Source organism: Cygnus atratus, chromosome 12 (genome assembly GCF_013377495.2).
Source record: "Cygnus atratus isolate AKBS03 ecotype Queensland, Australia chromosome 12, CAtr_DNAZoo_HiC_assembly, whole genome shotgun sequence".
In the NCBI taxonomy this organism is placed as follows: Eukaryota; Metazoa; Chordata; class Aves; order Anseriformes; family Anatidae; genus Cygnus; species Cygnus atratus.
This window is the reverse complement of record NC_066373.1, coordinates 9,723,868-9,737,330: the sequence shown is the minus strand read 5'-3', so window position 1 is coordinate 9,737,330 and position 13,463 is coordinate 9,723,868. Positions and strand designations below refer to the sequence as shown.

Below are 13,463 nucleotides of genomic sequence, written 5' to 3'. Positions count from 1 at the left end.
TACTATTGCATGGTCAGGATTCCTATAAAACTTGAAGGTGAACAATCAGATCATTCCTCAGTCTGAAACAGATGCATCAGTTGAAGGTATTAATGTTTCTCTGTTAAACAAGGTCTGAGAAAAAACAACACTGCAATATGTAGGAAAAGAGACCTGTTCAAAATAGAGGAAGAGATGTATATTTAAGTGTCATTTATTTAATTTAACAAATGAATTAAGATACATAAATATATTTATTTTTTTTTGCAATACCAGTTTGCATTACTAGCAAAGCTACATTTATATAGTTAAAAACATTGCATTTTGTTTCTTTTTTATTTTTTATTTTATTATTTCCTCTAGTATAGTCTGTGTAAGAGTCTCAAATTCAAAACAGTGCTGAGTTAGCCCTCACAACATCCCTGTGAGGTAGGTCAGTCATACAGCGTAACTCTCATTTTACATATGAAGAAACGAAGGAACAGAACATTTTAGGTTGGTGTACCAGAAAAGCTGTAGAAGAGTTACATCTAGAATTCTGGCCTTCCATTCCTTGTACTGTGCTTCACACACAGTATCTTTCTCCCTTTTCAGAAAAGGAGAAAATAGCCCATGGTAGGTGGTGTTCTCCTCACCTTTCCCCCCCCCCCCTTACTTTAAGGTATACAGCTTTGAGCAATTTCTTCATTTAAGATGAAAACTGATAATCAACAACTCGTGTCTGAAGTATAAAGATTAAATAAAACATTTGAAGACCATAATTAAATAACTGAAAATAGAGTGAGGATAGTTATAGATAACCTCACTGTATTTACCACTAGACACAGAGGTCTGAAGAATTTTGTCACTATGCTGCAGTAGCAGCAATATTAAAGCACGACTTGTCTAAAGTCACTATTTTGAGGAGGTAAAAGTATTCGTGACTGATGAAACCTCACATTTGCAGGGAATATCCCTGAAGAGGGCCATAACTAGGGGATGATTTGTGCAGCAATGTACATTCAGTGCAGTCAAGGTCTACCCACATTAGTTCTTGAGTAAAATAAACCATCTACATTCTGTAGGGCAGACACCGTAGGAGGTCATATTGCAAAGCAAATCACCTGAGGTAGAATTTGAACAATTGAGATAGCCAGAAGATACATACCTGAATTTTTACAGATGTTTTCAACAGAACTAATGAGGCCACTATAATTATGTGTTCTGTATGGGCTAAAAGAATTAATGTCTAACAATACTGTGCAATAATGTAGCCTGTTTTTAAACAGAGCATTTGCATGACGTATTGTGTTTTAAATAAGATAGCATCTTAGAACAGTAACTTGAAAATGTATATATTTTCAAATAGTAGTGTTCCCATCAGCGCCTACTTGAGGTGAATGAAGACCAACTTCTGTACTACTTGTGCACTTTGTGTCAGGCAGCTAAAATATAGTGACAATCTTTCAAAGGGAGCTCAAATACTAACAAGAAAGGTCTATGAAAAATTTAAGTCCAGTTTATACAGATTTCTTGACTGTTGTTTCATCTTGTATCAAATCAAACAATCAGAAGATGTGTGCATCAGCACTAATAGATCAACACAATTTCTTATATTGATTTTTAGTTTCAAGTCCTGGACAGCATTCCCAATTACTTCACTATCCCTTATACAAGAGTTCTAGTTAAAAAGATGAAAGACTAAGTTAAAAAGAGTGAGATTTAAATAAATTATAAAATCAGAAAATTGTTGTCCCCCTCCAAGTACAGCATGTTCAGGGAAATGGCTATCTTGCACACTTCATGAGTGGTCAAAAACCAGATTGTCTCTCATGTGGAAGCTCTTGGATATTTCAGGGCCATTGTCAGTTTTCTTCAGGCATTGAAGGAAGCTCGAACTACTCTCCCCTTAAGTGGCTGAGGGGGGCGAAAATTATTCACCATTTGAATCCTCTGGTCTTCCTCACTGGTGAAGAGGAGCATGCGGAATTTCTCCAGCTGTAAATTCATGTGAGATAATTTACAGCTTAAAAAGGCAATTGATATTAATGTTCTTGAAAAAGGACCAAAGGAAAGCATTCATTGAGGTCTATTGATAGAATAGGTTCAAGCAAAGATCCTAGGTAGTATTAAAAGAAAAAATAGGAACCCTGATTATTGAACAGGATTATTATTCACAGGCTAATGCTATTTTAAATTGGCCCTACTGCAAAGCAAAACAGCCATTGCCTGTGTATCCAGTGTTGAATCTTAAAAGATTTGGGAGAGTATTAGAAGTTTACCTGTTTCTCAGAAATACTGATGGGTTCTTTCAGCACTATCCACGTTACACTTTCATTAAGGGGTGGTGTTGTCAAAGATCCAAGGTACGTCCAATAATCTAGACTCAAAGGCAGGAGACATTTGGGGTTGAAGCTTCTAAATTGAGCTTTTGTCCCCTGAAAGACAATTGATATTTGATTTTTTTTTTTTTTTTTACTTTTAAGTGCAAATTAAAGAAGTCTTTTTGAAGCAAACAAAACAGTAGAGCAACACTGAAGAATGGAGAACAGGAAAAGAAGAGTCTGTAATGGTTTGGCTGCCTCATAACTACTGTTATCTAAAAGTAGCATGAAGAAAGAATCAGGAAAAATATTACATACCATTGCATATCAAGTGTGACCTCTGGTGTTGGCTGATTGGACTTGGCATTTTTGCCCCATGGCCTTTACCAAAGTTCAGCTCTTTGTGACAAACGTCTAAAAATAGTGCAGGAAGTATATTCTTGCCACATGGCCTCTACCAAAGTTCAGATCTTCTGATAAAAGGTCCAAAAATATACACAAAATATACTTCCTATGTTAATGTTCAGTGAGCTACAGAAAATATCATGAAGAATTTCCTTGTCTTGTTACTGGCTATTTTCTATGCTATCCATCTGTTTCAGTAAAAAATATCAACCTGGGGAAAACTCCTTCTAAAACAATCATTACCTGCTGCGACAAGTATCAGCTTTAAAAAACAAGCGTCCAAGTCTAAAAGTAGAGCAAGCTGGATCAACTGAAAGACCAGTAGAAAGAGGTGCTGTGCCTAAGGTAGCAATTACCTTGACTGCCACAGTCCAGGGAAAGATTTTTTCAGCCTGCAGTTGTATTCAGAAGTATCTGAGAGGTATGGAGTCACTCACAAAGCACTGTCCAACAGTCTGTAAAGCTGCTTATAAGGAACAGACTGAGCAGCTCATCCCTGGTGACAAACCCACAGACCTATCACTGCAACTGAGGGATAACACTTTCCTGTAAGTTGAGGGAATCACTTATTGAATATCTAAATATCACTTAATGTATCTACAACCTACATATTGCTGTGTAACTGCCTTTGTTTCCTATCTTTCACAAGCATATACAAAGGAACAAGAAAAATGCCAACTCAAGTATTAGTGGTTTTTTTTCTTTGTATATTAGAACTTATGCATCTTAGAGTGCATTAAGCCCATATAAATCTAAAAAAAATATTTGTGATGATCTAATTAGTCTTCCTTCAGCAAACTTCAAAGATCTTGGACACATCTGATAAAAAGACCACCTTCACATAACACTGACAATAGACTAGCTTAGGACCCCATGAAAGTTGTCCCCTCAGAGCTTTGCAGCAGAAATAATTTGGACAATCAGCTTCAACTTGTTCAGGCTAGGCTTCATGATTTATTTTGATGAGCCTGAAGGGTCACAGAGCTTTTGATTTTAAGTACCTCAGGAAAAGCAAAACCTCTGAATGACCAGTGAGGTCAGCATAGCCTAGGGAGGCACCTGCTAACAATAGGCAAATATACCGAAGTTTGGAGGGTAAGAGAACAGAGGGATTGGACAGGAAGAATAAAACTGCAGTGATACTCTGATGAGAGGATTTGTGGTGGTTGATTTTGCATTTTTTCTTTGTCTCAAAGATGTATATAACTTTTTTTTCCCTGGGGGATGTCCCAGAAATAAGAAAATTTAAATATCTTCAACTTACTTTAAATTTTACCATGTACAAAGCATCAGTGAGTCTGTTCATATTGGCGTGTTCTTTTCCAATCTAAAATAGTAATGGAATAGACAGGTTAAATAAGAATGACTATAATTATGCTTTGAATAGGTAGCATAGCTTTCTTATCTCAATCTCAACATTCCTACTAAGGAAGGTTTAACAGCAATTTGCTATGAGTTACTGCTTGCAGTAAGTCATCTGTTTTCCCTGAGCACCTCTTAAATACATAGCTTGGTTCTCAAACATTTGACAGCATAATGCTTTTCATCATGTAAACATGCTATTTTTGTGATTCTTACCTCCAAGAAAACACCAACTACTGCCAAGCCATCTGGAGCTGCTGCTGCTTCTCCAAATGTTGCATATTTTCTGGCATTCCAGTGAACTAAGTGGAGCTTTAAAGGCAACAACAAATAAGAATTAAACAAATCAGTTATAGAAGCTGTCAACATAGGTTGAGCCATACTTAATGGACAGTAATGCTTGTTCATAATGGAGTATAGACTCCAAAGGCATCTTTGGGAACATGAGCAAGTCCAATCTTCTGGATCTGGACATAAGCATGGACAGCCACTAAATCAAATCTTTATTATCCTTAATTTGAAGGAACTCAGGCATTAACATGTGATTCTGTGGCTTAACTTCCATGATATGGGCCTTTATCCCATGAAAAGGCTGTGCCCCACTGCTCACTGGGGGACTCCAGGATGTTACCCTGCTGCAGGATTTGCAAGAGATTGTTGTGGGAAAGGCCTGAGCCTTGTCCTTGCTTTGCAGAAAATTCTCAGGAGCCTCCAAATGAATCCATTTTTAAACTTCATAGGTGGCAGCAGCACAGTCATTTCACAGGTTGTGATCCTCAGCTGTAGTCTAGGTTCTCCATGCAGGTTAGTAGAGCTATACACTGCTTCTCAACATCATGTTGGCCAGTACATCCTTCCCATCTGCACGAGTGAAAGGATGGGATCGATTGCATGCAGCACACTAAACCACACAGAGGGCTTTTAGAGGTGCAAGTAGTGCTACGTGAGCAAAACAGCTGAGCTGTGGAGCCAACTGTGTGCTGTTGACCCTGGGCAGACAATCTTGGAGAAAGGGCTGCACCTGGGGGAGGTGTGCTCTCCAAATACAGGGCAATCAACAGATGAACAATAGATCAGATAAACTCATGTAAGAAATAAAATTCTCATTAAAGCCCATCTGACTTAGTCACATGGGACCATCAGAATCCTAAGGAACATCCAGACAGCACTACAAAGTCATTTGCATGAATTAATCTCATCCATAAAAACATTTACCTCACAGGGAAAAGGTTTGCCATCAATCGTATGCTCTGATCCCTGGCTGTGCTTTGCCCCCCAGTGGAAGTGGAACTGCTTTAGCCGAAAGGGATTTTCAAAGGGACCACCGCTGATCACTAGGTAGAAAGAAATAAAAGTAAAGTATTCTTGCTTTTTAGCTCCCTGATAGTAAAACCTAACAACTGTTGCCTGTTATTTTCTAATCCTGTGCATCTCAGTTTCCAGTATAAAAAAGACACCGCATCCAGATAGTTATAAGGGTTAGATTTGTTAATGGAAAACACCCAAACTCATGTAAAAGTAAATTTGAAAAATATCAAGTAGCTACTTATGCAGAATTCTCTAACTTATCTTTTGAAAGAAAATATTTAACATATGAAAGTTTAATAGGTTTGTTATGGTTATGCCTTTCCTGTCCTGTCCTAACACAAAACCTAAGTTGAATACGTAAAATATTTTTGACAACACTACTTGAGATTCTGTGCAAAAGGTAAATACCTTGAACATCAGGTAGACAATTCAGCTAAGTATTTCCTCTATAAGAATTCTTTCCAGTGGAGGATCTCTACGTTCTGCTTCCTTTAAATACCTGATCCCATAAAAGAGGTAATATAATAGCTTGTACTTTACACAACACCATTCAGAATCTCAAGTCACCTCATAAAGATGGGAAAGTGATACAGAGAAACTTCATACATCATTTAGAAATAACACTTAAGAACAGATGAATGTTTAAGACCAACTATAGAAGATACTCTAACAACAGTATCTGTAGTTCTGTTGTACGTTTATATGGCACTAAACCAATTAAGTTGTGCTCAGCAGACATAAAAGCCCGATCAAAGTCTTACAATAAGTGCAATTGAAGTGCATCTAGAATCCGTAAGGCACTTGTTCTCAGTGTAATCTGTAATATTTTTATTCAAAAATTTAAAGTTGTAGCATTGTGCATGCCCTCACATGTACATAGCTCTAGCTGACCTTTATGCAGGACACTTGCCTTGCCAAAGTGTTCTTAGTATTAGTTAATATTAAGTATTTTCTAGTATGCTTTGCTGAACTTAAGAGAATGCATCACCTGTCCCAATATTTTAAGAAATCTAGCTATGGTGGATTAGTCAGAATTCTGTTGTACCATTTATGCAAAGCTGTGAGTCACTAGATCTATTTCAACACAGCTCAAACCCTCGAAACCGTGTTTATGCTCCTAGCAATATTCTTCCTTGTAAGTGTTATTGAAACATCACACGTGAAAAGCATAGAAAGTGCAGGTGCCTTCATTCCTGCATGAGGTCTGAGTTTCTCGGTCTGCAGAGTGATACATAATGGTCCTAAACTTCTAGAGCTGGATAAAGTTCACTGTTGCATTGACAGAGTTGAGCTTAGAATTGCATGAAACTAGTTAGCGAGCTAAGATAATATTTCCAGATATAAGTTATTTTCAGGATTACACGCTTAATGGATTTCTATGCAATAAGTTTCAGAAAATGAACTTTAAAATTTAGAAGTTATACCTGAAAACCTGACCAATAATTTGGGCAGTTCTTTAGTTTCATTCAAGATGAGGAAATTAAGAATCAAGTGGCAATAATTTTAACCCCTAGGCCCTATTTCAAAGGGTTACCAGGACAGACAAACCACTTCAGAGAAAGTAACTGGTTTTGAGTACCTAGGATATCCTCTTTAACTGGGATCAATGAATACAACCAAATGGAAGATGAAATAAACTGTCAGGCTTAAAATCCTTCAGAGTATTTTTAAATGCACTCCTCTCCATTTATCAGCTACTTCATCTCCATTTTGATGCTGTATTTACCACCATCCGTCCTTCCTCACCTCTCCCCCCCGATGTAAAAGCAAGGTCTACCATAGAAGTAGAATTAATAGAAGTAATCATATAGAGCATTTAGTTTTTTTTTTTTTTTAATTTTTCTGCCATGTAATTGCAGATAGTGCAACATCCACAAACCGCTACCAATTCAGAATGAGCTCAAGAGTTGATCATTTCTGAAGAAGCTGTACTGCCATGAGGACAGAATAAAATGCAAGATAAGAGTGACTGGTCAATATAAAAATAGGTCTAGTGTGCTGCAATTATGATGACTATTCTGTAAGACCTGATCTCTGATAATCCTCTTCCCTCCCCTGCCCCTGTGGATGCAAAACTGGGGGGTGAGTCAGCCAAAGCTAGTACTTCTGATTCGGATGATCAGAGAAGCAGGGCATTGAGAAGTGTTTGTGCCTACTCTGCATGTCAGTTTTCTGGAGAGCTAGCAATCTCCATTTAAAAGGAACCACTACAAGCAGGCTTCTGAGTTTCCTGATACAAGTGCTTTTCCTGATGCGGAAACTATTCAGCTGTGTGATATGAAACATTGCCTGAGAGACTCAAGTGAAGACAAGAAATGTAAGGCTCACGTTCATTCATACACAAAAATCAAAGGGCTTTGGTTGCATACCTTGTTCTGAAATTACACATTGTATAAAATATGCTATTCAGGATATATTTAATTGTTTCCCTAAGACACAAAATGTTATTCCAAGGTAGTTGGCCATGTTGTAGCCTCACCTGTCTTGTCATCAGTATCTTCAAACTCAACCATAACTGAGTGGCCATTGTTGGAGATGTTGAGAGACGTGCAGGATTCATAGGAGACAGTAAGCGGCATCAGATTAGGGTCATAGACTGCTTTTGCAGAAACTATATCAATAGGTGACTGACGGTTCCCTCGGGCAATAGGATAAGATCTGTGCCACTCGGAAGGCCCTTCAAAAATCAAAGAAAGGAAAGCACCATTATTTTCTTTCTGCAATGCACAAAATTGTTACAGGATTTCATGAGGCTTGATGTAAGACTCACTTAGCAGGAGTGACTTGAAAGTTTGGCATCTGACAAGTTCATTTTATATTCCAAGCTTTGTGTTTTTATTAGCACAGTGCAACTAGATGGGGGACTGAAGTATCATGTACAAAACATATTGGGGAAGCCACAGCGCATCAACAGACTGCTGTATCTCCATTTACTTGTGCCCCTAGTTTTCTCGGGAGTCGGTAGTTACATCTTAAAAGGTATCTGAAGTCCTTCCAAGGTATGTGCAGGTGTAAGCACACTTGCATGCACACACACACTCCCTCAAAGAAACAGCATTTAATTCTTCCTAAGAAATATAATGTAAAAGCTACGCTGATTCAAATGAGATGCAGATGACTCAATCTCTTAGCTACTGACTATGCAGTTATTTTTAAAACCATTTTAGGACTGCAGTAAACCTTTGAAGCAGCTTCATTCCTCACTCATGCCCATTATGGTATCTTTCTGTCCTGAAAGAAAAGTACAGTGTGATAATTAACATTTGTAGACTTCCTGAAGCCAATAGAGTAGGGTTAAAGATCTATTTAATAACATTGCTTTCTACTGCCAGATCTGGAACACTCATGCCATTTGAGATAACAAAGCCTTTTATGTATCAGAATTTCTTATTCTTACCATTTCTTTTTCTACTTTGGTAGTGCAAGAAGCAATTCAATTCTTCTACTGCTCATGGTCAGAAATCTAAACAGTAACAATTTCACTTTGAGATTGCCAAATAGCACATTTTTAATGGTAGCATTCTCACACAGTTTCACATGTTATTACTATTATTTTTAAAGCACATTATCCTCTTATCTTTGACATTTTCTGAAGATTTAATCTTACAAAATAGTATATTTTCTCGGTCTGGCTGTAAAGCAGATTTGGGGTTTAAATGCTGTTACACAAGATTAGACAGTATCATTTGTTTCTTACACGCTTTGTGTTAACGTACATAGTTTTATTAATATTACCTAGATGTGCAAACAATACCATCTAGGAGCAGTAACCAGCTTCACTTAGCATTCAAGTGAAGCTGCTTTTGTATTGACAGCACCTGTGAAATAACTGCTGTCAAAAGAGAGGAAGAGACAGGCTCCTGAAGGTTATGCAAAAGGCTGTCTTATTGGACAACATCAGTCATTCATCCATCATTCTCTGCAAAGGGTACAGGTGGTATAAAACATTGTTGTGTAGGGATCTTTCAGTAGTTTCACACATCCTCTCACTGACACAGTCTTGGAGGTGGGAAGTGAAGGAAGATGGCTAAATTAAAGACTGTCAAATCAGAAAGCACGATTTGTTCAGTAAGAGGTCTCTGATACTGATCTGTACAATTTATTGATGTTCCAGAAATATATGACATATACCTCCTTTTATTCGTTTATTTGGAAGTCTAGATATCACATTTCAGCAGCTGCACAGGATCAGAAGAACTCTTACTGCTCTAATAAATTTGCTTTACTTAAAAGAATTGCTTTTGGAAAGACAAATAATTCATTTTTATAGCAGCTTTTTGGAAAGGGACCCATCTGTAATATATGCAGCCTGAGCGAACAAACACTCAACACTGCTTCTCTCAATTTAGGAACAATGATTACAACAACAAAAGGCAGCAGGTATAAGTTGATGCATCTTTTGGCACCACTTTCTGTGTGCTCTTTATCAATAAAGTAATTATTTAGCTGCTGTATCTACTTGAATCTTACAGGCATAGAAACGCAGGCAGCTCTGCAGGGCTCAGGCAACAGTTTTAGAAAGAAAATCAATGGGGGAAGACAGAGAGATGCAGCATGGAAACGCTATAACCTACCGTCATCCTGCCCATATCCCCAACTGTGGTGGCCAGTCATTATAGGGCAGCTGTACCCTGCTTTGCTCTCAGCTCTTTGATCGGAGTATTGCTGCTTACCTGCCTTTATAATGGCTCACCGTGGGATAGGGTCAGCCCCTTAAAGATACAGAGCAACCAAAGCAGCTCCTGCAGGACGGGGAAAGCATCCGAGTTCCTGCTGCTCTGAAGTTTGCTGCTGCAGCTGCTGGGCTCTGCCCTGCCCTGCTCACTCTATTTGCTAACACAGCATAGGAAAAGGAAAGCTTAAAATTTAAGTAACTGGAGTCTCAGGACCTAAAGAGGAAACAAGATCGTCCAGGTGACAACTAGCTAAATTTTTGCACATGAAAATCAAATTTAGGGAAAAGTAGTAGTGCTTTCTTATTCTGCACAGGGAAGCGATAGCCACAACCTGCTCTGAGCACCAGGGCACAGTAATGTGCAGACTGTAATGGGAACTGCCCGTCTCTCTTGTGTGTTCTGCAGGGAGAAACACCTGGTTACTGCCTCTCTTTTCTCACTCTCTCTAGCTGCAAGAAAGACTGATATTACCAGCTGATTTGTAACTGAAACTTCAGATGCAGTGCTTAGATGAGATGGAGAGCATTCTCATCTCAGAAAAAGTGATTTGTGCTACCTTTAAACAAGGTAGGATCACACCAATTAATATGATCAATAATCAATATGATTTTTTTTTCTTGTTAACTCTAAAGAAACTTTTTAAAAGGCGAAAATAAAAGCAGACTTACATTAGGGAACAGAACATGGCAGACTCTAGATATAGGAGCCTATCTGTGAAGCCTCAGTGATGTCCTATACACCAGTTGTTGCCTGCATCCAGCTAAACCCATGGAGAAGCTAAAATGAGATATCAAATCTGCATTTTAAAAGCTCTTAGGACATCTTTGTGGCAAGAAACATGTCTCCTTGGTAGTAATTTTATTAGATCTAAGGGAACACCATCTGTAAATGCTACATTTTGTAAAACATATTGATTTTCTTAAAGGCAGTAGCATACGGAGATAAAGAGCCTTCTATTATGCAATCAAGAAAATGGAAGAAAAAAATCAATGAAAGCATTTTAAGTAACTTTTCTATTGTTGTACAGCCTTGTAAGAATTCATTTCCTTTTTCAGGACCTTTCCACGAGAGTCAGTTTTAAAACCTTTAAGATTTATTGATGCAAGCTAAATCACTCAACAAATGATGTAACCTGCTGTAAAGGTGTCCACAGAGCAGTTTTACAATGGCTTACTCAGATCCACTTCTCAATTTACTTCTGTCTAGTGTGATCTGCTGAGGTTGCTGAGCAGACCTGACACTCACACCAGGCCCTGATCCTGCCTGTGTGTTCGTGTGCCTAAATCCACACACGCAGGTCCTGCTGCAGTGGCACTGGGTTAAAACACTGCTGCTCTGCAGGACAGGTCGGCTGTGAGGAGGTGTGGTGCTTCCCCTTCTTATTCTGGTGTGACTCTGTGGTGTGTCTGTAGGCAAACATGGTGACCAGACGTGGGCAGGGTCAGTCAGATGCAAATAGTCCGGAAAGCTGTCCTAGATGATGGGAAAAAGTGAAGAAACAAACAAAAAATCAACTTTCCAATGAAAGGAAAGGGAAGATGAATAAAGAAGTTTGGGGAATAGAAGAAGTTTGGGGAAAACTGCATTCAAGACAGAAAATGCCCAGTGACTGTTTTCAAAAGAAGCTTAAAAACTGTGGCTCAGACCTTGCTCTCAGGGCACAGTGCCAATGAAGTGGCCAAATGGCTACGTGTGTTTGATACCGTTCAACACTTCCCCTTCATCTCCTTACATTCAAAACCACATAGATGGCTAAATATGTGTATTTCAAAGGGGGAATGACAAGAATAGAGGAAACATGCTGGCAGCATGGCAGGAAGTGGACTCCACATAATGGAGGTTTTAATAGTTAGATTTAAGAAGGGTGAAAAAGAGGAGTGACACTGCCTGAAAGATAAAATCAGCCTGAATAAAAATTTACCTATGAATTATAGCTATATCAAATATATAGTTAAGTATATACACAGTATTTGATGTCCTCCCCCATTGTTTTTTTTTTCTTTTTGAGGCAAAAATTAAGTTTTCCTTAAAGCTAGAGCAACACTGCTGGATATACGTATACCAGATCATTCTGTAATCCTGATGACTGTTGATATTGGCTACCTCCAATGACAGCAACACACATTTGGACAACTTGCTGTGTGCCTTCTTTATTTAATACATACGAATGCGTCAGATGTGCCATTGCCTATTAACAAAATAAGACAGAAATACAATCAGTTTGGATACAAGCTGCTCACCCTAGAGCCTTTGGAGTACAGAAGACAGGAGCAGATGAAGTGTTAAAACATTCATCACCCCCAGGCTTGTCTACACCTCAGGTTCTTGAGAGTATCTAGTTTATCCAGACAGCTCATCTCTCTTCTTACATTGCCATTACTAATGCTGCCAGTTTCCAAATCGGAGTTATAATAAGGTGATATCTGCTCTTTATGTACGAATTAAAGTCATTTATAATGAATCCAAAAACTACACAAAAATACTTTAAATGTAAATATAAACACGAGCGGGTACTGCAACATCAAACATCAAAAAACAGACTCATTCCAGATTTTTTTCACTTTTTAGTACTTTATTTAAACAAAAAAGTGACTGCCTACAGTTTTTGATTGACAATATAAATTTCAAATTTTATATTCTCAAATGTTTACTTGCAAACACAAGAGCTTGACTAAAACATGGAAAAGAACAGTTAAAAGAGGGCCAAGAGGAAAGAAGGTTTTCCTTTGGAATGACAGGCAAAGTGGCGCAGAAAAAGAGGAACTGGGTACCTGGTCCCTAGGAGTTTCCCAGCCTTCACCTGTCATTTTTTGCTGGGACTCATCCCTAACTTTTAAAGCTGCTTTATGGCAGAACTCCAGAACAAGGGACTACATTTTTGAACTGAGTCTGAAAGAGTAATTCTTGTAATTTATGGCTTGAACATTTGAAACCATATGATTGTAGCAGTTAGCAAGAACAGAACGAGCCCTACTAAATATTCCAACAGTCACTGAGACCTCAACAGAAGGAAGGATTTACTGTGACAGAACAAACACAAAGCCTGAGAAAAAGTGAACTTCAGAGGAGGTGCTGTACATGGGAAAAAAAAAAAAGAGGAAGCACTGGAGTGCATCACAATGTCATCGGCAAAGTATATAACCCTAGGTTGTAATTGCACTGTTGTATATTTTGTTCCAGTGGATAAATAGTACTAAAGGTACTAAAGAGCAGCAGGATAAGTGTAATGTAACAGCTTCTGTGAGGTAACCGATACTGGAAAAGTGCACACATTCGGGGTCCTCTCTTGTTGGAATTTACTGACAAGTGTTGGTTTGAAACGCTTAAAGATGAAAAATTTTGTCTTTTTGGTATGATCTGTACTGATCCTATATGGAATGACTTCCGTGACAGAAGTACACGGACACAGCTGACTCCGGCTTTTCCTGTC

At 38.3% G+C, this 13,463-nt stretch overlaps 1 protein-coding gene across 1 annotated transcript; it reads right to left on the bottom strand.

The window, feature by feature from the left end:
* Positions 1–1,833: 1,833 nt before the first annotated feature.
* CA7 (carbonic anhydrase 7) lies at positions 1,834–9,971 on the bottom strand. Its single transcript, XM_035543479.1, has 7 exons — positions 9,932–9,971; positions 7,837–8,034; positions 5,265–5,383; positions 4,266–4,361; positions 3,952–4,014; positions 2,241–2,396; positions 1,834–1,956 (listed from the first exon to the last, which is right to left on the bottom strand). The coding sequence occupies exons 1-7, from the start codon at positions 9,969–9,971 to the stop codon at positions 1,834–1,836; spliced, it is 795 nt and encodes a 264-aa protein (XP_035399372.1).
* Positions 9,972–13,463: the final 3,492 nt, after the last annotated feature.

What these genes read in the sequence shown, in the direction of transcription:
- CA7 (XM_035543479.1), bottom strand. Translation starts at nt 9,971, where the DNA reads ATGACTGGCCACCACAGTTGGGGATATGGGCAGGATGACG. An exon ending in GGGATATGGGCAGGATGACG is followed by an intron (nt 8,035 to 9,931) that starts GTAGGTTATAGC and finishes TGATTTTTGAAG; the next exon opens with GGCCTTCCGAGTGGCACAGA. An exon ending in GCAAACCTTTTCCCTGTGAG is followed by an intron (nt 4,362 to 5,264) that starts GTAAATGTTTTT and finishes TTGCCTTTAAAG; the next exon opens with CTCCACTTAGTTCACTGGAA.